Below are 22,999 nucleotides of genomic sequence, written 5' to 3' on the forward strand. Positions count from 1 at the left end.
GAAGAAGAAGAAGAAGAAGAAGAAGAAGAAGAAGAAGAAGAAGAAGAAGAAAACTTTATTTAACGAGGGTAAAACACATTGACTACTGGTCACCCAGTAGTTTTCATAATGGCCCTCCTAACATTAAAAGTAATAAAACGTATCGATCAAATTAATTAGCTATCAGAATAATCTACCAACTAAATTTATATAATAAACAACTAATGTAGCGATATTAATTAATTAACTACTAATAAAACTAGAAGGTTTACAAATCTTAAAATGATCAATAAGGAATTCTTATTACGGTAGAGTTTAGGTAAGTAATTTTTAAAATTTGTATGGGAGAGTGACCTAAGTTTTGGATCAAGAGTGTTCCACAAACGACAAGCGCTTGAGTGAAACGTTCTGAGGCCAGAGTTCCTTTTACAGGCTGGTGTTGTTATATTGGTATTGGAAACTGATCTCGTATTATAATTATAGGTATTGCTTATATATATATATATATATATATATATATATATATATATATATATATTCAATGTATTTATTAAAATAAGCGGGGCAATGTCCTTGATTTATTTTATGAAGCATATAAAGCTTCCTAATACGTATATTATCGTCTATGGGCAGCCAATCTAGTTTGTTAAAAAGCTTGACAGAGTGTTGATGAGTATCGGCGTCTAAAATTAGCCTAACACATCGTTTCTGTCGTCTTAAAACTCTTTGAAGATTCCCAACGATACAATTACCCCAGACCATGCAACAATACTCTAGAATTGGCTTGATGAGAGCAGTATATAACATTTTTCTGCAAGCCAAGGTTCAATTTTTTTAATCAAATAGTCAAGATGTAAGTTCCACGAAAGATTTTGGTCAATGACGACTCCAAGCAGCCTCTCTCCCGCTGCCTCTCCCAGCCTGATGCCATCGATATGAATTTCCATTGTTTTTTCACTACTATGGTTTAGCTTTTGTAAAGAACCAATTAGCAGGTGTTTGGTCTTTTTGTGTTTGGTATCATCCGGTTTAGTTTAAACCAACTGTTGGCCTTGTCTCGACTATCATTCAGAGTATTTTAAATATCTGTACAGTTAGTTCCGCTCGACCAGATCGTTGTGCCGTCGGCATAAATGTCGACTTCAGTGTTCTTTAATAAGAGGGGTAGGTCATTCATATAGATAGAAAACAAAATTGGGCCTAAGATGGAACCTTGTGGTACCCCGACATCTAGATTCGAATGACTGGATAACACACCAGAGACAGATGCAACTTGTGTGCGGCCTGTTAAATATGATCTGAACCAGTTCATTGCGTTTGTACCAGTGTGATATTTATTAAGTTTTACAAGGAAGATGGCATGGTTGACTAAATCGAAGGCCTTACTCAGGTCTAAAAAGACAGCACCAACGAGTTCACTGTTGTCCATAGCTTTCAATCAGTTGTCAGAAATATTAAGCAGAACAGTTTCACATGAGTGATATGGGCGGTAAGCGAACTGGTTATTATATATTATTAAAAACTGGATCATTGGATAATGCAATTCAAGACTTTTTATTGGCTTAGCCATTATGGTATATCAGCCAATATACCATAATCTACAAATATGGTAAGCGTACGCATCAGCTTAAAATCAAAAGGGAGCTAAAAAATCCAGTTTCTTCTTACAAAATAATAATTTCTTGGGGGCGTTTTTAATAAAACAATTATTCCACTCGCGCTTGTTGGATATGAGATGATTATAGCCAACTCGGCGCTACGCGCCTCGTTGGCTATCTATCATCTCATATCCAACGCGCGCTCGTGGAATAATTGTTAAATAGATTGTTCGAAGTTAGATGCTGTAGGTAGGCAGAAGCTCTGTGTCTTTCTAGCGGTTTAGAGAGGATAGGTAGAGCAGATATGGGACGGTGATTTCCCCTCTCGTGTCGAGTCTCTCTTGTGGAGTGGTAATACTTTGGCTATTTTAAAGGCAGCAGGAAAAACGCCATTACTGATGATAGCATTATAAATAAGCGCGAGGCTTGGGGATATTACTGGTAGAGCTTCTTTCAGCACACGGACACTGATGCCATCTAGACCTGTTGCCTTGTTTGAAGGAATCTTTCTTAGGTCTGCTTCAACAATTTCCTTTGTAATAAGTGGGATACAAAATTTATCTTGTGATGAGGGTGGCATATGGCTGTTAACAAAGTCCTGTAAGAGGACATCAAGCTCAGATTGTGAGGTTGTCAAGTTTTCTTGATCAGGTGGCACTGTTGTTGCATTTATCGAAGTAAAGTATTCATTGAATGCGTCCGCTATTTTCACTGGATCAATAACTTGTTTACCATTAACTGAAATACCGTTGGGTGCTTTTGAGGTGGGTTTGGTTGGTGCTGAATGCTTTAACAGTTTCCACAGATTTCTTGTGTTGTCTTTATTTTCTACAATCTTTTCTTTGAAATAGTTGGACTTTGCATTGGGGATTAGTTTGACAACTTGATTCCTGGTTCTTTTATACATTGTTCTTGCCAGCACACTGTGTATGGCACGTGCTTTAAATTTGTCTGTGACACGTATTTGCCTAATGAGGTCGCGGTTCATCCAAGCTGGGGTTTGTTTGTTTTCACTCGTCGGGTGACCAGTGGTATATGTTCATTTAACACATCCATAAACATTGCATACCAGCATTCTAGCTTATAGTCCACATCAGCATAGGCGTCAAGAGCTGTCCATGGCATACCTGCCAGATCATTAACAAAATTTTCTTTTGAGAAGTTCTTAAAATTCCTGTACGTAATTTTTTCGTGATGGTTTTTACTGCGTTTACCTCTGCCAAATTTATGCGTGAAGCAAATTGGATGGTGATCGCTTAGTCCGTAAACTGGAACAATAATTTCGCTGATTCTATCTTCGTGTGTTGTGTATAGATGATCAAATAAAGAAGATGTATTCTTGTATTCTCGCGTTTCGGTGCTAGGGCGGATCCAGGGATGGTTCGGGTGGTTCGATCGAACCCGCTAAGTTTTCCCTCAGAACGCTGGAAATCATGTTTCCGAAGACCTAATTTTCAAAATCTTGAACCCCTCAGAAGGGGAACAATTCTCCAACCCCCCTTGACTAAATCCTGGATCTCCCCCTGTGGTGTTTATTAATTGCTTCAAGCCTGCATCACGGAATATCTTGATGAGCTTGCAGTTTGCATTCGTTGCATCAAGAAGATTTATGTTGAAGTCGCCGGTCACTATAATTTCATTCCAGTGACAAGAGGCTGAATCAATAATCTGTGTAATTTGATCAAATCGCTTCGACGTTGAGTTGGGAGGGCGGTAGAAAACAATAAATAGAAATTTTGCTCCAGCAGCGTGTTGTTTTATTTCGATGCATACATATTCAGCGTTTTATTCTTTGTCGAGAAGATGAATTCGTCGACATGTAAGTGAGTTTTTTGTATAAATCGCTACTCCACCTCCTTTAGCATAGTTGCTGTCATAACGGTAGATTGTGTAGTTGTCAATTGCAAGTTCAGGATCAGTCCAGGTGGAATTGAGCCAAGTTTCACTCATTGCAAACAGATCGAAGTCACTCATGAGCATTAGCATTTGATTTCTTCAAAATGGCCGGGAAAGGAACACACGTTTAGGTGTCAGTTTCAGACCCTTTTCCTTCAGTTGGAAACAAGGATGCTTAGTTCCATATGCATATTCGGTTTCATTTCGTCCGTCACGGCCAGGGTGGCTTGAAATGTCACTGCATAATAGGAAAAGACCAGCAACATAGCCATTGAAGTTGTTTAATTTGCAGGTTGTTTGTTTGTGAAGCTTCATATCTTTTACGATGCTTTCTCTGGTAAGGTTTAAATGCCATAAAATTTGTCGTAGTTAGGTTCAAAGAGAGTCCACAGAAGCCTTTCCATTAAAATTCTGCATATGAGGGCGTCAACCTTGTTATGGGCTTGACACATTTATTTTAACTTTCCCTTATCTTGCAGGGAAATTCACCATTTGAAATATCACGACTTTTCGGTTGGCAGCCAACAAATGAACTCGGTCCGAAGGGAGGTAAGGTTTGTCATAATGATGACATGAATTGTTATCATCTAAGGGAGGTAAGGTTTGTCATAATAATGACATGAATTGTTATCATCTAAGAGGGGTAGATCCTAAAAAGATTGTTCGTGGTGACTATGACTCCGACGCTTTTTGGGGAAGTTATCATCGCAAGCAAGTCAAATGCGTAGAAAAGGATTAATAAGGCAGGGGGTAAATTTTACTTGAATCACTGATCTAATTGATTTCCGTTCCCTTTTTCAGATACCTCGTATGATATGCAACATTTCTCTTGTGACTCCTTAGTTTCCCAACATGCACATAAAGAACGTCTAACGTTCGCATATTATCTTCGTCATGGTAGACCCTCTTTCGCGTTCGTAGCTTTTATTGGAGAGAAACTGAAAGATGTTAACATATCTAAAGCTAAGTAAGTATCGTTATTAACTCATTTCTTAGACTTCTTTTAAACTTGACCCGACGCATTAGCTATTAAATAATTTTCCTCCTCTGTTGTATTGTTTCAGCATTCAGAAAGCGGCATTGAAAGCTTATAGAGTTGCTGTACAAAATTTAACGAATCCTTGGGTATGCGCTGCATGTGTGACCTTCACTGAGATGCTGGGAATGGATAGTATGGCCTTGAGGGTAGATATACAGGCTGCTAATAGACTGTTGGCTCATGGAGGTTTGGAAGATCTCTTTGGGGATGATGCCTTGAGAGAGAATTCAATGGCAGAGGCAATCGGTAACTGTGTTACTCAACAGTTAACTTGATGGTGGTGATGTTATTAGAAATGCTTTGCTGGTTTTCCAGGCCGAATTAAAGAATTGTGTTCCCTCTCTCCTTAAAAATAAGCGATCCATATTGTTTTTCAAATGTTCGATTTTACTAGTCAATCAAATTTAGAAAAGTAAGTTTTGTCGTAGAAATAATCATGGACAAACATCTCGTTTATCCTTAATGATAAATACATCCTCCTATAGCTATTATTTCAACCAAGAAGTAGCAAATTGCAGATGATCTCCTTTACAATGAAAATTTGTTTTGTCACCTACAGCATCAGAACTTTTGTCATGTTCTGGGAAAAGCAGTGAAAAACCTCAACGGCTTTTGGTTGCTTTGAAAACAGCTACAAGAAATATCATCAGTAAGGATTGCTTGGACAAGTAAGTTAAAACGTCTTGATACAAAGAGAAAAAAACGAAGAGGAAATTCTTACTTGTCATGTACATAACTCAAACTTTACGTTGGTTAATTAAGTTGTTTACCTAGAAGGTCTGCTTTTTAATGTACATTTGATTCCCTGCTATGAAACGTTGTAAGTCCCAGTTTTTTTCTGTTACGTCTTGGCTCCTAGCATAAGCGTTCTAAACTACAAATGGCCTCGATTGACTATCTCTCCTTGACCCTGCTGGGACACAGACACTTGTGACCAAGAATTAGACTTCAAAGGCAACATGGCCACTTTCTGCCATTGTTCTATATTTTGGCATGTTGTTGGTGTTGTAGTTTTACATTGTAGCTACACAGTATTTCACACCCCAATAGAGTAAGAGCCAAGCGTCGGAGGAGTTCCTTTCGAGTTAAAGATTTTTAAAACTTCCTTTTACCCGAGACTCAGCTATACTTTAGTACCTTTCCGCACCAGTGTACAGAGGTATATTTGTATTAAGATTCGGCCATTTTCGATTTTGACAACTCCACTTGAACTCTGCTGAGGTCATAAGTCCTTTCAACTTAGCAAAAGAAGGAAACTCGATTAAGACCTGGCTATGTGTCAAAGAAATTTCTTTACGATCATTTTAGTAAAATTTGCTTAACATTAACCGCAGTAGATGCGTAGAAAAAAGTAAACCAAAACTTGTAGCTAAATTGTTTTGTATTACAAAAAGTCAGGTGTAATGAGAAATGAACAGTTCTCTGAAATGTAAATGTTATTTTGTACTCATAATGAAGCTCTAAATGCCTTATTTTTACATAAACTGGTTCGTTTTGTTTTCGTTATTATCTCCAGGACATCATTCGAAGCTGGCCAACTCTGGAGTCTTGTGGTCCTATTCTGCCGAGTTCACAAGATGGAATTTCCTGTAACATACTTACAGGATTGTGCAGTTGCGGAAAAGTGGCTGCCATTTGTTTGCCATGCGCAAGCTTGTCAAGTTCCAAAAGAGCAGGTACTTTTATCGCATCATTTTCAAAAAATTCCTGACGAAGCAATATGTATCAATATTCGTATATTACAAGAACAAAGGCATGAAAGAGGCTGCAAATTTTCCGAAAATGTTTGAAATTCACTGTTTTGGCCTTTTTGGAGTTTCAACATTTGTGAATTGCTGCTGTGTTGCTGTTCTTTTTTTTTAGCGAGCTAAGGTTATTGTGTTTTAGTGTTTTAGTTTCAAGCTTAAGCCATAAAATTTGTATTTTCAATTTCAGGTGGTCTATGTCATTGAGCACAACTTCTCTAACTCTTACATCCAAGAACATTTGCTTTTGGCCTTTGAAAATGTCAAGTTGGTTAAAGTAGAGAATGTCTCTAGTAATGAACTTGGCAAGAGGCGACCCCGGAAAAAGAAGTTGGTCAGGACAGGAGAACAGGTAGCGTTATGCTTTCATGTAGAAAGTTTCGCTCACAAGACAGCTATATTTAAAACAAAACTATGAATATATGTAGAAGGTCTTTACAATCGTGTAAAAAATCCAATCGAGGAGAGTAACTTCAGGAGTTCACTGCCATCAAAAATTTGATCCTGGATGCTGAAAGAAAACTGGCAGCGTCAGTTAAAAAAATAAAACAAATCGCAACTGAGTTTAAATACTTATGATGCACGATCCTTCGCAGTAGATAGCGCTATTTATGCAATAGCGAAAATCAGACCTGAAAAAAATCAGGCCTGTACGGGATTCGAACCACTGACCTCTGCGATACTAGTGCAGCGCTCTACCAATTGAGCTAGCAAGCCAACTGGGAAGAGGCGTCAAGTTGATTCGTAATAAACCCGTGATGATAAATAAGATACAATAATTATATGAAGTTCATATAACTATTTTGAACTGCGGTATTAAATACGTATGATGCACGATCCTTCGCAGTAGATAGCGCTATTTATGCAATAGCGAAAATCAGACACTATTGCATAAATAGCGCTATCTACTGCGAAGGATCGTGCATCATACGTATTTAATACCGCAGTTCGAATCAACTTGACGGCCTCTTCCCAGTTGGCTTGCTAGCTCAATTGGTAGAGCGCTGCACTAGTATCGCAGAGGTCAGTGGTTCGAATCCCGTACAGGCCTGATTTTTTTCAGGTCTGATTTTCGCTATTGCATAAATAGCGCTATCTACTGCGAAGGATCGTGCATCATACGTATTTAATACCGCAGTTCAAAATATATGAACTTCATCTAATCATTGTATCTGAGTTTATGTAGTTATTAAACAATCGCATTTTATTATCCCCCTACCGAGAAATTTTAACTATTCTGACGGAAAAGAGATTAAGTAAGTAAAGCTTTTCGCTTCTCATCTGGTGAATGAGACTGGAAAGAACCCAAATTTGCAGTTACTCCCAGCGATAGAATATTGCGAGGTCAACATGCAACAAAGAAGGCACGAGTGGCATTCAAGATTCCTACTTCTGGAAAAGGCTTTCCTCCAGTTTTTTTTTTTCTTTGAAGTGTGTACGTTTAACTCCTTTTTCCCTACGCAAGCATCAATGCATTATGTAAACAATTGAGATCCTGGGCACTCTTTTATTGTTCGCAGGGTGCGCGTAGACGAGAATCAAAACTGTAGATGTAAACAACGTGATAAAAAACATCCCCATGTTCACTAGATAATTGGTGTCTTGCGCGCATGCGGGAGTCATCCTAGCCTTTGTTTTTTACACCTCATGGCAAATTTGTCCATTAGAAGTAAACCTCTTTACTCTCTTTACTTTACCAAGTTCTTTCTAGTATGAAATATAGTCATAGCATCTTTACACACTAATAGAACTTAGAAATCTCCGTTATGTGTTATTGAATCCATCAAAAAGTTTTGATCGCGCCCAATTGATCTAAACGCTTCATTTGATAGAATGTGCCCAGCTAAAACTGAGGGATATCCAAGGATATACCCTGATTGCTGTAACCCAAAATTTAAACCTTACGTCTTCTACGTTAAAAGCGTTCGTTTCGGAAAAGACAATATCTGCGGACAAATATCCATGCATTTGGAGGATATTATTCATTTAGTATGTTACTATGAGAGTACAAAAACATCCAGTTTCATGTTACTTCTTTTTAGTTTTAGATGAATGACCTACAGTGCCATGAGCTATACAATTTTGGACAAAAGGGAATTCAAAATGGCTGAATATTGGCCAAGACATTTTATTCATATATTTGTTTATTCTTTATTTTCGTTTATTTTTATTCATATATTTATTTATTCTTTTATTCTCGTTTATTTTATTCATATATTTGTTTATTCTTTTATTCTCGTTTATTTTTATTCACATATTTATTTATTCTTTTATTCTCGTTTATTTTTATTCATATATTTGTTTATTTTATTCTCGTTTATGAGATGTTAAAAATTAACGAGTTTGATATCTAACAATCTCGAGCGATCGTGAATATGGCTCAAAGAAGTTTGTCTCTTGGATTCCAACTTTAATTAATAATTTCGATGTTGCTTTCTTCGAAGAGGTGTCACTATTCAGAAACACATTCTCTATAATGGAGATTGTTATGGGGAGTGAAAAATGGAGAGGTTTCACATTGTATATTCCTTGATGACTCGCTTCAGTAGTTAGTACTTTTCATTTATAACAGACGTTCAATGTCGTACTCTGTTTGCTAAATATCCTTTTCGACAAGTTCTTAATGAGGATTCGTATCCATCGCATAAGCTGCTTCTGATAAATTTCTGTTTATTTCCAGGTCATGGCACCTTCTCGAGATGTTCGTGCTCAGTTCTATTCTCGAATGGGTCTCAGAGCAACAACAGTTGCACAACCTCCTGAAACTGTAAAAGAGGAACATCTGGTGCATCCATCGTGCAGCAGTAGTGCAGATGACGAGGAAACCACTAGAATATCAAGAAAACAAGGCGATGAAAAGGAATTGGAGAACAAGGAAATAGAACATCGCGTGGATGATACATTTGATGCTGGGTTATCAGGTTCTCACGACGAAATTCTATCGTTTAGACTCAAATCATCGCGCAGGTTTTATGATTTGCTGTTAGTGACTTATTTTAAATTAAGGGAGATTTTATAGTTGGCAACTTGTTTTGTATGTGAACAAAGAGTTTCTATTACGCCATCCTACACCGAATCCTTGTTATGTGCTTAGAAGGCCATCACTTCATCGCTACATCCTTCAGCGCGATATTTTCACTGCTTTTACTTACACTATGTGCAATTTGTTTTCAAGAAAAGCTCCTCGATGGCGATGAAGTACGACAGAATCTTTTTGACATCCTGTTCAAATGCCAGTCTGCAGAAGTTCCATGGAGGAGCTTACTGGCTTATTCAATAACGCTTCAAAGGTCTTTGGTATCCGTGCTCGCCACATGCTTTCCGGTATGGCTGCTTTAGAAGAATTTTAGACTAATGACAGGGTGCAACGGGTGACAAGTGATATTTTAACATTTTTATGGCGTAGGATTAAATGAGCTGTGTGTTGTTTTGAGAACTGTATTTAACCAAATTTTGAGTTAAAATTCCAAGTTGAAAACCTACGTGAGTTTTATTTTCCAACAATAATACCGAAGAAAGTTGTGAAAGCTATACCGTTATTCGCAGAAACTGCAATCATTATTAATGAGGAAAAGCGTTAGTCTTTGATTGGACACATGCAAAGACCCGTTCATGATTGGGAAAGGAAGGGGTATATCACCCGGCGGTAAATCGTCGGTATATCACCGGTGTATCACCCGGCGGTAATTCGTCGGTATATCACCGGTATATCACCTGGCGGTTAATCACCGGTATACATCCATTGTTGGTTTAGTATTCAGTGGTTTTCAGCTGCTGTTAAGAAGGGTCTGTTAAGCAGCAGCTGTTTAAAGCATGTCTTGGCCTTTCTTCAATTGCACAGTTGTCTTTGAAAAGGTGTGTGTGTGTGCTCGTACATCATATTGCGGAGTCACCTGGAGATGAAGAAAACGAAAACCAGTGCCTTTGTAATAAAAAAGATTTGTTTTGACGAAAACTTTGGCGAATACCTTATTTGTTGATAAGTTTGTCAGGAGGTTTAAGCAGCCTTATTTTTCTTCTCAGGATTCCAGGCCACTTGATTGCCTTTGTGCCTGGCTCTGCTCAACCGTGAGCCCATCTGTATTGGAACCTGCCGTAGCGTCCATCCCAGGTATGGAGCAGAGATCTGTGAAATTTTTTATACCGTCTCTTTTCTTGAAGAGTTCTATTGCTGATAAACTCACCTACATTCTCCTGTAAAAACTCTTTTAGTGCACTTAATTTTTTACGAAGGACTTCTGAGGCACCTTAAAAAAGATTTTTTAATGATATGTACCTGTTCATTTGATCAAAATTATGAACAGAATTGTATACCACATTTTGAGGACTTGGCAGTATCAATTGGAGTAGGAGCCCTTTGCAATTGAATTACATAACCTTCTGTGATAAATATATATATATATTTTTTTTACATATATTACAGACAGTAGCACTACCTACTCACACTTTCCTTGAATTACTAAGTTAAACGTACAGTACATAACATCACTTACAGCACATTACTTAGACGACTGTTGATAAACCAATACCGTACTTCACCGCGAGCACCTTTGTACTATGTTAACGATTATAAAGAGTGACCGAAGATATTAACTCTTGTTACCTTTAAACAAATGTTCACCAATACTTCAATTATTTGATTGTTATCTAACACCTGACAAGACCATCATGTCTAACGTTTAATACTCCATTAACAGGCAGTCATCGGCGAGGCTCCTCGGATGTACAAAGTATGATTGTAACATTAAAATTGTCCTTTGTTTGCTTGGTTTTCATATGGCCCTAAAACATGAATCGTCTCATTTGGATTAGTTTTTATTAGTTTTGGATCAGTTTTTATTTGCTTTACCATGTTACATACGAGACTTGTGTATAGTTGTTGTCTTTTGTTTGGGTGTTAAAAATAGTCGAGGGGAAGAATATAACGATTGTAGATAGATGCTGAAGTTTTAAGGACACTCACTCTGTACTGAGTGAACAGACTTCATCAATCAGGAAGATTACTTTACCAATCAAAAAGCTTGGCCGAAGTAGTCATTGTCTACTGGACTTTCATGCTGGAGTTTGATATACATGCATTAAGTAATGTACGTAAACAAGTAACAGAAAGATGTTTGACCCAAGAAATGACTCCTAGTAGAAGGAATCCACATTGAATGTACTGTCGCAATGTGAATTTGTAGATCAGTGTATGATATGATGCAATATAAGAAAAAACCTGTAACTGTTCTGGCAGTTCGTTGTGAAATTCTACTTATCGAAGCCAAAAAAGTATTACTTAACGCCATATTAATAATGTAAGTGAAAAAACTACTGCGAAAATTTAAAAAATTTCAATTTTTGAAACTTTTAGTCTTTTGTTTGTGATCAACTGACGAAGTCGTGGACGAAACTAGTTTTGAAGTTTTCGCAGTAGTGTGTTGAAAGTAGAAGTTAGTTGGAGTTTTTTCACTTACATTGTTAATATGGCGTTCTGGCAGTTATAATGAACCTTTTGGTCTCAGGCCTTTGTCAGATGGAACTATGTCCAGATTAAAAGTGAAAAAGCTTGAAATCTCAGTTATATGAAAAAATATCTTATTTTGAGAGAGGTTTGTTCAATTTAAATGGAGAAGTCTGGCTAGACAGCTCCATTGTTGAAAGGCACCCTGAGATTATCTGAATCATGTCTTTCGTCATTTTGTTAGACTGATCCATGGTAACGTTGTGTAATAATAACATATTTTATTCGCACGGATTTACAAAAATCGCTAGTTTAGCCGTCGTGAATTGCCTCTCAAACCGCCCAGAATCCCGGAAGTAAGTCAACATCACTGCTGTTATCTACTACATATTAAATCAAAGCATATTGTAATTCAACAGAACTTCAGTGGCACAAGTGGACCCTAACAGACCTTACAGCCCTCATTTTAACTATTGTGGAAACGAGAGAGAAACTTGCTCATACCCTAGCCAAGGCGTTTTACATCTTTGATCCAGTGAGTAATGATTTTGTTCAAAGATATCACGATAGTGGTTATTTACCAGTTTCAAGTGGTGCAAACAAAAGGGCGATTTGGAAAAAATTTATCAAAACACCTTTTGCACGAATCTTTTGCACAACTTAAGAATGACGAAAACTCTTCATCAACGGGCCAGATACACGAAAGTATCTACACCTCCAACATAAAACCAGAAAGACCACAAGGCAGTTACGGCTCTTCTGACGGGCTATGTAAGCCAAAATTGATTTTTATTTTTACTTTAAAAAGGCAGGACTACAGCAACAATCCTCGTCACAGCTGTTGAAAAATTCCCCTTTCCCTGCCTTTTCAGTATTGGTAACGAGAAAATTGGACCACCTGAAAAAAACAGGATCTCAGCCTTGAGAGAGAAGCGGGTATTTTTTTTTTAAACAAAACTTAGCAAGGTTTGTAGTCGAGAGAATAAGTTTAACATCCATGGAAATACAGAGTAATACTTATCGAAGAATTTTTGGTATTGTTACTTCTCAGGCCAGTCCTCTTCTAAACTTTTTTCGTTTTCACGAGACCTTTTTGGTGCACCGTGACTATGAAGCTTGTCAGGAATATTTGACTTCATTCAAGAGAACTTACCTCAAGGTATGGTAAAAATGTGTTCACAGTGCGAACACGTGTGGCCTACGTATTACATTTATAGCACTGACTTACTTTCAAGAAACTCAAATCTCAAAAGAAGTGGTTGTAACAAAAATCGGATGACATTTGAATTCAAATGTCAGTTAGATTTGCACATCAGTCAAACCATGACCGATCCTGACTTCAATGAGCTCAACTTGGAAACAAATTTCATTCCGTGTCAGGTGACAAGCACGGCTAGACTTGTGTGCATTTAAAGGCGACTAGAATAATTTCAATCTGCTTGTCATAGCTGGATTTGTGAATTTTTTCTGTTGTTCGATCCATTTGATACTCAAAGTGCGCAATTTTTGTCTTTGAGAAAGAGTTTGTTGGTAACTGTTTTAATAACCCTGGCGTTGTTGACCGTTTATGTAAACATACTGATTTAAAAGGTTAATCTAATTTCAGAAGCTTTTTTTCTTGATGAGCGTTCAAGTTCATTATTATTAAAAACTTCAACTTATTTAACTAAAGGATGTTCCTTGATGTGAGTGGTTGTTCACTATTATTCGCAGTTCACTGTGTCAGTAGATGATATAATTATTTACTTTGTAGCTGTCTATGAAAGCCACTGCCGACAAGCACGCGACTGTACTCAAGATTGGAAGTCTGGAATGGCTGGAAGAGCTGACTTGTCGAGTCACGAAGCATATGCTCTCACGCGGTGACAATGCCCACGAACAGGGCCATTTACTCGCAATTTTGGCAGAAAGCATGTTTGGACGAAACTTTGCGTGTAAAGGTTTGTTCTGATCACTTGACTTAAAGGGCATAAAAAAGAGATGATATTCACCAGGTGAAAAATCTTTGAGCCTCTCTGAAAGTTTCCTTGTACTTAAAAGAAAAAAAAAAGACTTAAGTTGTAAGAAAGGGACGAACAACTGTGTAGCTAGAACAAGACGGTAAGCTCCATGAGAATCCAAATAGTGAAATCCACTTTCAAGAGGATAACTGCTTCGAACAGGCGATTAGATTTGAAGCCAGAAATTATATGTATACAGCCCCTTTGTTTACCTCTGTTGTGATTTTTTTTTTTTTAGTACCTGCTTATTATGAGCTGCACGAAGTGAGTAAAGTTCTTCGCGGCACAAATGCGAATATACGACTTGAGGTAATGGTGGAGCAGGGAAATGAAGCTGATAGCCAAGCTGAGATGGAAAGAGTGCTTGGTTCCCTGCTCAAGACTAAGCACTTCGCAGAGGCCAGAATATTTGCTAAATTGATGGGCTTGTCTGATGATCACATTACGATAAAACAGGTAAGAAGACTTCAGAAACATGACCGCACCAAAAATGCAAAACGGCCTAGTTTCTTTTTTTTTTTTTTTGTATTTGTATCATTTGTATTTGTATTTACGAATATTTATACAGGGTAGCCCAGTTTAGCAGATCGATAGTTTAAATGGGGCCCTGTGAACAACCACCCATCCCACCCCAGGGGAGGACATCCACCACACAGTAATCTCGTGCGTGGGAAATTAACGTCTCCTACCCCTAACTCTGCAGGAGACGGGGCCTACGGTTTATTCGTCCTTATCCAAGAAGACTAGAATATCTATCCATCTCTTGATGGATAGGTAGCAAATTCTCCTCAGTTATTTTAAGACCATGACTATTGGTCTGGCCAGGGTAAAAGGAGCTGGGAGGCCCGGCCATGAAGGTGGCTCGCCAAGGTCTATAAAATGGTCAGAACTTGATCTTGACCTCTAACCCAGCGACTCAATACCGTGAAATCTGGAAAGAGTTAGGTCATGTGACTGCACATTTTGCAAAAGGCGAGAGTCACATGATGAAGTGTTTTTTAAACAAAAACTCAGTGATCCCTTAATTTTGAGATATTCCCCCTTCATGTAATAGGGTCTTTAAATAATGCTTGACATACATAATACAGTAGCATTCTGAGTCTGTCATATGACGACACCTCCAACAGACCTCGCACCCTCCTTCTTATTCTACCTTTCGACTGTAGGTTGAAGCTGACTTAGAAATTGCCAAGAATTCCATGTTGTGGGAGATAGAACAGGGAAGACTCGCTTTCTGGCACAGAGCAGAAAAGAGCTTCAAAGACAATGGTTGTACAGCAGACACCGCAGGCTCATTCTTTGAGGTGAACAATATTTCTCCTGTCTATTTGGCTCGCTCTGTCAGTTCGTACAGAAATGGGTTCACAAAACAATGTATCCGTTCGCCTTGAAGATAGAAAAAAAGTTAAAGAATGGATTAGTTTGGTGAATATATGATTGAGCTCATTGCTATTGTGGGAATACGGGCCAGACCAGGTCCAGTTCTTTCAAGGAGGTCGGATATTGCCCTCTTTCTAATTTTACATTATGGACCACGAATGCAAAAATGAACTCTGTCGATTCGTAGCTGTAAGACATAACCAGGACACTTCGCAAGTAATTATTGGTCCATATTTGTTATTAGATCAGAGTATGCAATCACGATTGTGACGTTTTAAAATTAACCTTATATTCGCGGAAAATTCCTGTGATACCGTAACCTTGTACTAATACTTGATTGATCTATAAGGCATAGTTATGAGTCTCACACGCGTGCAGTACATTCAACTACGGTGAAGTGTGTGGTCAACTGTCACTCAAGAAATGTCCCATGCGCTGCACTTCTTCATCAAGCGTTATTTTATTATTTTTTTTTACTGAAAATGATTCGAGGGATGTTAAAACAGATAACCGAGAAGAGCTAGAAAGAGGGTGGAAACAACTGTTTCACAATGTACAAAGGGTACTAGGACACAACTGCAACAGTCTTTTGAGTTACTAACAAACCCCTGTGGCTACACCACTGATAAAGTTATCGTCAAGATGGCCAAAGTTAAAATGACCAAAGCTGGTATCTCATTTATTACCTTACCTTGCAGAATCAAGCTAGCGACACTGAATTGTCGTTTACTGAACGTGCTATGCTAGTTGGGATAGCTGTGAAGTGGTTTTTTCCCTCTTCTGACCAGCAACATAGACCATTGGAGGAGCTGAAAGAACTTCAAAAGAAACGCTGGCTGTATAAGATACGAGCAGAAATTGAGAAAGAGGTATAAAATGTGAACTGAATTAAACAAGGAAAGAAGAATGAGAATAGATACTATGTGTCAAAAGTAGGCTTGACCATAACAATCTTTTGGATGCTGTTTATGTGTGGTGAGTGGGAGGGGCATTCAGGTGTGCACCAGTTGCTCTAAACTCTCTCCTAGCTATAAACAGGTGCATATATACTCTAAAGTATAACTTTGTGAACTTATGGTGCTTATTCTTGAGCGAAAGAACCAGAGGCTTTCCTTAAACGCATGCGCCGTGGATGAGTTCCACAAAAATGACTGGTTTTCTTGTCACGCTCTTTTGTGCCTTATTATACTCATGCTCTTTTTCCCTTTTAGGACAGGTTAACCAGATCTGTTAGCCATCTAGAATTTCTTTCTCACGAAACGGAAGTGGAATTATTAAACGAAGTCAAAACAACCAACAAAGTTGTGATTCCAGTTAAGTTAGAAGAACTAGTGCAAGAGGATACTGCTGAAGGACAACTCCATGGTGAATGTCCGCTGGAAACCGACAAGGTTTGAAAAAGACTGGAAAGTTTGAAAAGGACTGAAAAGTTTCGACCAAACAGATGTGAATCGATAGCTTTTTTGTTTTGCGTTGCTTTTTTTTTTCAACACTGTTATGGTTTATTTAATATTTGATTTGTTTGCGATGCATTTGATTTATGTGTAGGATTCATTGACCTTTACTTTTTTGCATTTCATTCTGCCAAGTGGCACCAATTGTTTTGGGCTTGTTCATACGAATCTGTTCGTGTAAATTGCATTTTTATTTCCTTTTTCTTTGGAGGGAGGGAGGTTTCTAGTGCAGACCCTCATCACTTTAATTATTTGTCACTGCAACACCAATTGCCGAACTAAACTTCAGTGCCGACTTACTGCTGACAGCTGAAGTTTAATTAGAACACACAGCAGTCTTTGTAGTGTGAATTTCATGACTAAATATTCTCGGAGTCGTAACTATAACTTAACTTATATGGCCAAAAGTTATTTTTGGCATGTGATATTAATGCTGTTTTCTAGAGCAAACTGCCGCAACTGTTAAGCTGATTTTCATTGTTGTCCAATGACATTAAGAATTTGCCATTGTGGCGGTGAAGTTTCTCCAGCAAGGAAGGTTAATAAAGCACCTACTTACTTTACCTGTTATTTTTGTTTGGGATTGATCCGTTGTTTTTGGTTTGGATTGATAGGAAATCCGAGCGTTGGAAAATATCATTTGTCGCTTGTTGGAACATTGTCATGTGAGCCAGGCGCGATGGCTTGCAAGTTTATTCAATCGCAGTTGTTTAGCGTTAGACGTGGTCATGGTAAGACGTTTACTGTCTCTTTAGCAGCGAGAATAGGGGAACTTTTCATTTAAAAGCAATCTTTCCTATGGTACGTGCTTGTCTCCCCTGAAATGATGATAGAGTAGCTTTCTCCTTTTGATTTTAGCAACTATTTTCTGTTTCAGGAGTAGCGCGATTTATATTGATAGCAGAGCTTAAAATTTACACGAGAAAATGTTCAGTCTCGTGACCTTTTTAACAATTTTTTTTTTCATAAGGGCGAAATGAGGTGTTAAAAAACTTTTTTCGTAGAACTACTTTCACAAATGGTTTACAGCCACACTTAACTCTTAAAAGACAAGGTTTGTTTGCCCTAACGAACTATCCCGCAAACAATTTGGGAAATGTGAGTAAGGATAAACGCTTGGCGCTTGTATTAAAAAACGCTCCGCTGTATTTGTCAGAGCTTGTACTTACATACCTGTCTTAACTCTGGATTAGTCTTGCATTCACTTGGCTCAAGGAACACGTTCCATAGACACCCTAGATGTTCATGTAAGAAGCCTCCTTACCCGAAATGCTCAGAGACGTGAAAGCTTTGGAAGCGCTAGCCCATTCTCCCGCTCTGGTAGTTTTATTTTCTCCTCGTCTTTCACGGAGAAGGTTCCAAACGAGCGTCACGACTCCGTTTCCTCTTCGGATTGGGTTAAAGTCGAAGATATCATCTCCGCCTTGGAAAGCCTAGCTTTTCACAGTAGGCAGGGAAAGAGGTGTTGTACCTGTGTCATCGCCTGCTACAAAGTTGCTCAAGTAAGATCAGCACTATTTGATATTTATTTATGGCTGGTGCTTGTTGCCAATGTAACACGCGCCCTTCTCTCCGTTGAAGCCCATTGGCTGAGTACAAATTATGCGAATTTGGCTGAATACAGAAGGGCATTCAAAGGCTACGTCCTGGTTTTTTCTTTGTTTGGGAAAGATCAAACCGGCATTGGACTGGTTTGATTCCATCCCAAATTAGCCATTCCTCCGTCGTCGTTTTGTGCGCGCGGATGACTGTCCGTCGCTAAACTCTTGAAATCGCAAAAAATTTGCTGTCTTCAGCTACAAGAACAACAAAACACACTTTTCCGGTTATGTTAAATGTTCCTTCTTCGTTCGATCGCTGTCCTCTACAAGTCTTACCGCCATCACCTGAATAAAGAAATTGTTCGAACTGCGAATACCCGGTCAAACTTTACGTGTAATATTTCATGTGTCTTGATTTATTTCTCACGGTCTGCTTAAAAGTCGTGTCATCTCTTACGTGCGCCATCATTATTTCAGGCAAAGTTAGCCGTGTGATTCTGTTTATGATTCCCTTTCAATCAGCGTTTGATCCCAATTAGTCGCATCGTTGTTCGATGTTCTGTGTTTACCACGTTATTATCTCTTCCAGACGCTGGGGCAAGATTACGAGCAAATTGTGAATAAGAAGCCCCTGAAGGTGCTCCATTCGTTGTTACTTTCTGGATTTGATAGCCGCTATAAACTGATGGAGGGTTATATTAAAGCCGTTCATCTTGATTCTGTAGAGGTAACAGTTTTGAGACATTATATGCTAATTACTACTTGAGTTCGGGCTTAATTTCTAACAAATAAAATATTTTTCAATTAGGTGACTGGATTTTTGGCCACTATCATCTTGAATTCTCTCATTGTTCACTGCACTGGTGAAGGTAACTTTTTTTTAAGTGTGTCTGTTTGTTTTCATGTCATTTCAAATGTTTCCTTGAATGTTGAATAGTGATTCAGTCAGCCTTGCGGAGTAAGATAATCATGTAATTTTCTTTTAACTGCTCAAGTACCGTTTCTCTTATCAACCTCGTGATCGAGACAAATCCAAATGAAATTTGTAGAACAGTGTTTTTATAATGGTTTCAAACTCGTGTCTCTCCCTTGGTAGGAGAATTGATCTTTGAAATAATCCTAGAAGGAATAGAATGTACTGAGTGGTCAAGGGTTTTGATTTAAATCCATAATATTGTATTGCATACAGAAATTTCAGAGAAAGAATACAGTGATTTAACCGTAAATGCAGCACCGTCTTGTGAAGACATAAGTCACATGATTCGCCTGTGTCCTGACTATTCCTTGCTGGGCAGTCGACTCTTAGATGAGGTTTCATCGTTAGTCAACGAGTATGCATCAGGAACCATACGTACTGGAGGTATATATTTTTATCCTTTTTCCATGTTCAACAGGCTCTCAGAGTCGTGAAAGATTGATTTAGATGTCTTTCCCTGCACTATAAGTACCACTTTTTCTTCAGCATTCGCATGCGACGGTGGAGATCATTCAAATTAATTTACGACTCAACGGTTTATCATTCTGAAGGTCCGACTGTTAAAAAGACTTTTGGCCGCTCTTGCTGTGCTCTTTCTGGTGAAATTTAGAGAAAATATACGATCCGAAGTGAACCGCCATCCGTATCACGATGTGTAATTTGTAAAAGAGTGAATCTTTAGCGTCTCTGGAAAGTTTTAGTACCACGCCAGTAATGTTACGTATCATTCTATCTTAGATACTGTACCAGATCTTATCCCCGAGAAACCTGTGTTTCTCTTTGCATCAGTGGCATAATGCATAGCATCGGATTTTCAGAGCGACCCGACAAAAACGTGTTACGTGTATTGGGCAAACTCTCTTCCAGGATCACATTGTATTTATGAATTTACTAAGGTTCTTGGAAAGGATCACGCCATAATGTTGATATCAGTATTTCATTAAATGGTTTGAACCCGGGGGTAATTATGGCAAGTCAATTGTAGCAATATTCAATAAATGGATTTTTCAATTCAAAGAGTCTAGTTTAGTTCAATTCAACCCGTAAATTTATGTTCAGCATACTATTTTTTGTGTTCAACGTCCTATTTTGCATTCAATACACTTTGGTATCATTCAATGCGATTGCTTCGGTTCAACCTCTTTTTTTATTTCAATTACGCATATTACGTTCAACACTTTTTATTTCGTTCAATGCAATTTATTTTCGTTCAATGATTTACTGCACAGCGGTTGACCATTATTGCCCAGTCCCTTTTGATCTCGGCAGATCACGAAAGGCTTGAATACTTTTTGATAGGCCATTTTAATTTTTTGCTTCTTGATTGATCGTAATGTCTTTACAATCAAATTTAATGCTGACGAGGACCTATCAACATTTCTTCATACAGTTCTGGACGAAGCAGAACAGTCTTTACTTGGAGGAGACTGCTCCCTAGATAGTTTGCAAACGCAGACGGTTGTCGATCAAACGATTAGCTTGCTTAGAACCTTGGCTGAACCCTGTCAACCCCATTTAACACCTTGATTGTGATGAGTTTAACATTGACCTCGCTCTTTGCAACGTTGAGAACACTCGGTTTCCACTAGAACTTGAAGTTTCAGGCCGGGATGTCTCAGAGCTAGCAGTCTGTTCGTCTAAAATCTTTTTCACAAGCTCTGAAGCTTCTCCAAGCCAAGACGACAACTTCAAAAGAGATGAGCGATCACATTATTTTGTTCTGACAACTACTCGTTTTCTTCAAAATGGCGGGCTAGGAAGGCAAGCGAGAAGTGAACACTGAGGAAGCTAGAGTTCTTTCGGTCAACCGCTGTGCAGTAAATAATTGAACGAAAATAAATTGCATTGAACGAAATAAAAAGTGTTGAACGTAATATGCGTAATTGAAATAAAAAAAGAGGTTGAACCGAAGCAATCGCGTTGAATGATACCAAAGTGTATTGAATGCAAAATGGGACGTTGAACCCAAAAAATAGTGTGCTGAATATAAATTTACGCGTTGAATTGAACTAAACTAGACTCTTTGAATTGAAAATTCCATTTATTGAATATTGCTACAATTGGCTTGCCATAGGTAATACTCTTTCACACCAGCATTTCAGTAGTGCGCCCGATTTCCAGTAGTTCAGCGTACTCATGTGTTGCCTCTCAAAGTTTAAACATATAACTCTGTCTCTAAACAGTATTGAGCTTGAAAGTAGAGTTGCTGGTTCGTGCCCATCAATGTCACACTTTAGCCTGTAACATGGAGGGTATTGCAACAGTCCTGCGACATGGACGAGTACTCACAGCTGCCTTGACCGAATCCAGAGATTACATGCTCATGGTAACGTGTGCTTCTCTACTAAAAACATTTACTTAATTTGTATGGCAATTGAAAAAAAGTTAATTGTAGAGACAGTTTCCTTTTCTTCTGTAGGTTCGTTTGCTCACGGGTATCGGAAGGTTTAACGAGATGTCTTACATCATTGACACACTCTTCGAGCACGAGCACTTCGAACTTCTCTGTCGGAAAGGGATTGACAAGGTAACACTTCTTTTTGAATACTGAAAACTGACTGCACCCATGAGAATGAAAACATTACGATATTCCGAGTCTTTGTGGTTATCCCCAAAGACTTGCCTACACATTGGATGAAACTACAAACCCAAAGATGCAAGGAATATGTTCGCTTGATTTCTTTCCAACGAACAAGCCGTGACGTAGTTTCTTTGAAATAAAAAAAGAACCCCACAGAACCTCACTTAAACAATAAATCGAAACTGACCAATCACAGTTGACAATAGTTCTTGGAGCCTACCAAGCCATCACGATCCAGTATAATGAACACATCAGTTTCCCTAAACCAGACTTATGACACTAGACTAACAAAGAACCTCATGGACTTTGGTGTTGAGTTCCTCTCAGAGTGTCAGTTGTCAGTCACTGTAGAGGCGACTTAAGTTCAGGACATGACCGTCAAATGAATTAAGTTCTTGTATTCAATACCAATACTGTTTTGCATTTAACTGTGGTTGATATGCGTACCAAAGCTACAAATGTGTAACCAGACGTTTCTTTCTTTTAAGTCATTCATGCCTTTGTTTCCCAGTTTAAATGTGGACTTTCGTTTGATTGACCTCTTTCAAAAATAGCATTCCTAATTGTTGTTACTTTTATACAGGTAAATTAGTCTTGTCAAGGCGTGAACAAACAGTAGAATTTTCTCGTGGAAGAGAGGCATAGGAGGCTATTTGTGCTCCTACCCACCACTTATAAAATATATTGAATTGCTCCACTGATCGTTGTATTATGAAAATTTTGGAAAGAAAACACACCAGTAAAATAGCGAGGACTTTTTTGGTCAGTTTTGCATTTTTTCCTATCTGCCTGATACTTGAACAGCTTTATTTTTTGTCAGTACCTATTTTCTCTTGGGCTTTCCTACTGGGAAAAATTACACTAAATGTCCTGTTGTAAGTCTGGCTCTTTTGTTGATTCGTTCGTTCCTTTTTTTCATTTATTTCAGTTAGTAGCTTATTGCCTTCTTTGTTTATGTTTGTTCTATTGTTTCTTGTTTCACGCTTTTAAGCGCCAACAATGTGGTTGTCTTTTTTTTTTTTTTTTGCCTCAGGAAAATAAGCTGAAAGTAGCGCTTCTTGATTACTTAAGAAAACAACATCCGGAGGACACAGACAAGTTTTCTATGGTGGCGCATCACTTTCGCATGTACCGGGAAATTGCCAAAACTTTGGAGGACACCGCCGTCAAGCAGCTGGCTAGTTTAGGCAATTGTTTCCCAGGTATTTTCCTGTGATGAATAGTGTATTTGGTTGTCGAGTGGACTTGGAAATTGGCTTGGTCATTAAAGGTTTAAGCGGAAATTGTGCTTTGTCGAGAACACCAAGAACTGTTTTTCAGGGGTCAAAAAAGGATGTTGCTTTTCAGGAACTGGCCAAGTTTTACGT

The 22,999-nt window shown here is 38.3% G+C and overlaps 1 protein-coding gene across 2 annotated transcripts in view; it reads left to right on the forward strand.

Annotated features, from left to right (window-relative positions):
- Positions 1 to 22,999, forward strand: part of LOC111321972 (spatacsin) — a 55,305-nt gene that overhangs the window by 27,638 nt on the left and 4,668 nt on the right. The window contains exons 22-46 of one of the 2 annotated variants that reach the window (XM_088758075.1): positions 3,953 to 4,022; positions 4,275 to 4,440; positions 4,538 to 4,758; positions 5,072 to 5,180; positions 6,029 to 6,188; positions 6,448 to 6,609; positions 8,938 to 9,178; positions 9,433 to 9,581; positions 10,281 to 10,368; positions 10,955 to 10,987; positions 12,120 to 12,235; positions 12,752 to 12,859; positions 13,454 to 13,640; positions 13,939 to 14,156; positions 14,867 to 15,004; positions 15,779 to 15,949; positions 16,292 to 16,471; positions 17,149 to 17,265; positions 17,728 to 18,036; positions 18,665 to 18,802; positions 18,884 to 18,944; positions 19,265 to 19,435; positions 21,235 to 21,377; positions 21,471 to 21,578; positions 22,666 to 22,834. In XM_088758075.1, coding sequence (XP_088614201.1) covers positions 3,953 to 4,022; positions 4,275 to 4,440; positions 4,538 to 4,758; positions 5,072 to 5,180; positions 6,029 to 6,188; positions 6,448 to 6,609; positions 8,938 to 9,178; positions 9,433 to 9,581; positions 10,281 to 10,368; positions 10,955 to 10,987; positions 12,120 to 12,235; positions 12,752 to 12,859; positions 13,454 to 13,640; positions 13,939 to 14,156; positions 14,867 to 15,004; positions 15,779 to 15,949; positions 16,292 to 16,471; positions 17,149 to 17,265; positions 17,728 to 18,036; positions 18,665 to 18,802; positions 18,884 to 18,944; positions 19,265 to 19,435; positions 21,235 to 21,377; positions 21,471 to 21,578; positions 22,666 to 22,834 — 3,733 coding nt within the window. The remainder of the gene's footprint in view (positions 1 to 3,952; positions 4,023 to 4,274; positions 4,441 to 4,537; positions 4,759 to 5,071; positions 5,181 to 6,028; positions 6,189 to 6,447; positions 6,610 to 8,937; positions 9,179 to 9,432; positions 9,582 to 10,280; positions 10,369 to 10,954; positions 10,988 to 12,119; positions 12,236 to 12,751; positions 12,860 to 13,453; positions 13,641 to 13,938; positions 14,157 to 14,866; positions 15,005 to 15,778; positions 15,950 to 16,291; positions 16,472 to 17,148; positions 17,266 to 17,727; positions 18,037 to 18,664; positions 18,803 to 18,883; positions 18,945 to 19,264; positions 19,436 to 21,234; positions 21,378 to 21,470; positions 21,579 to 22,665; positions 22,835 to 22,999) is intronic. The other variant, XM_088758076.1, reaches the window with a different exon arrangement.

The sequence above is a fragment of the Stylophora pistillata genome, chromosome 4 (genome assembly GCF_964205215.1).
Source record: "Stylophora pistillata chromosome 4, jaStyPist1.2, whole genome shotgun sequence".
Taxonomy (NCBI): domain Eukaryota; kingdom Metazoa; phylum Cnidaria; class Anthozoa; order Scleractinia; family Pocilloporidae; genus Stylophora; species Stylophora pistillata.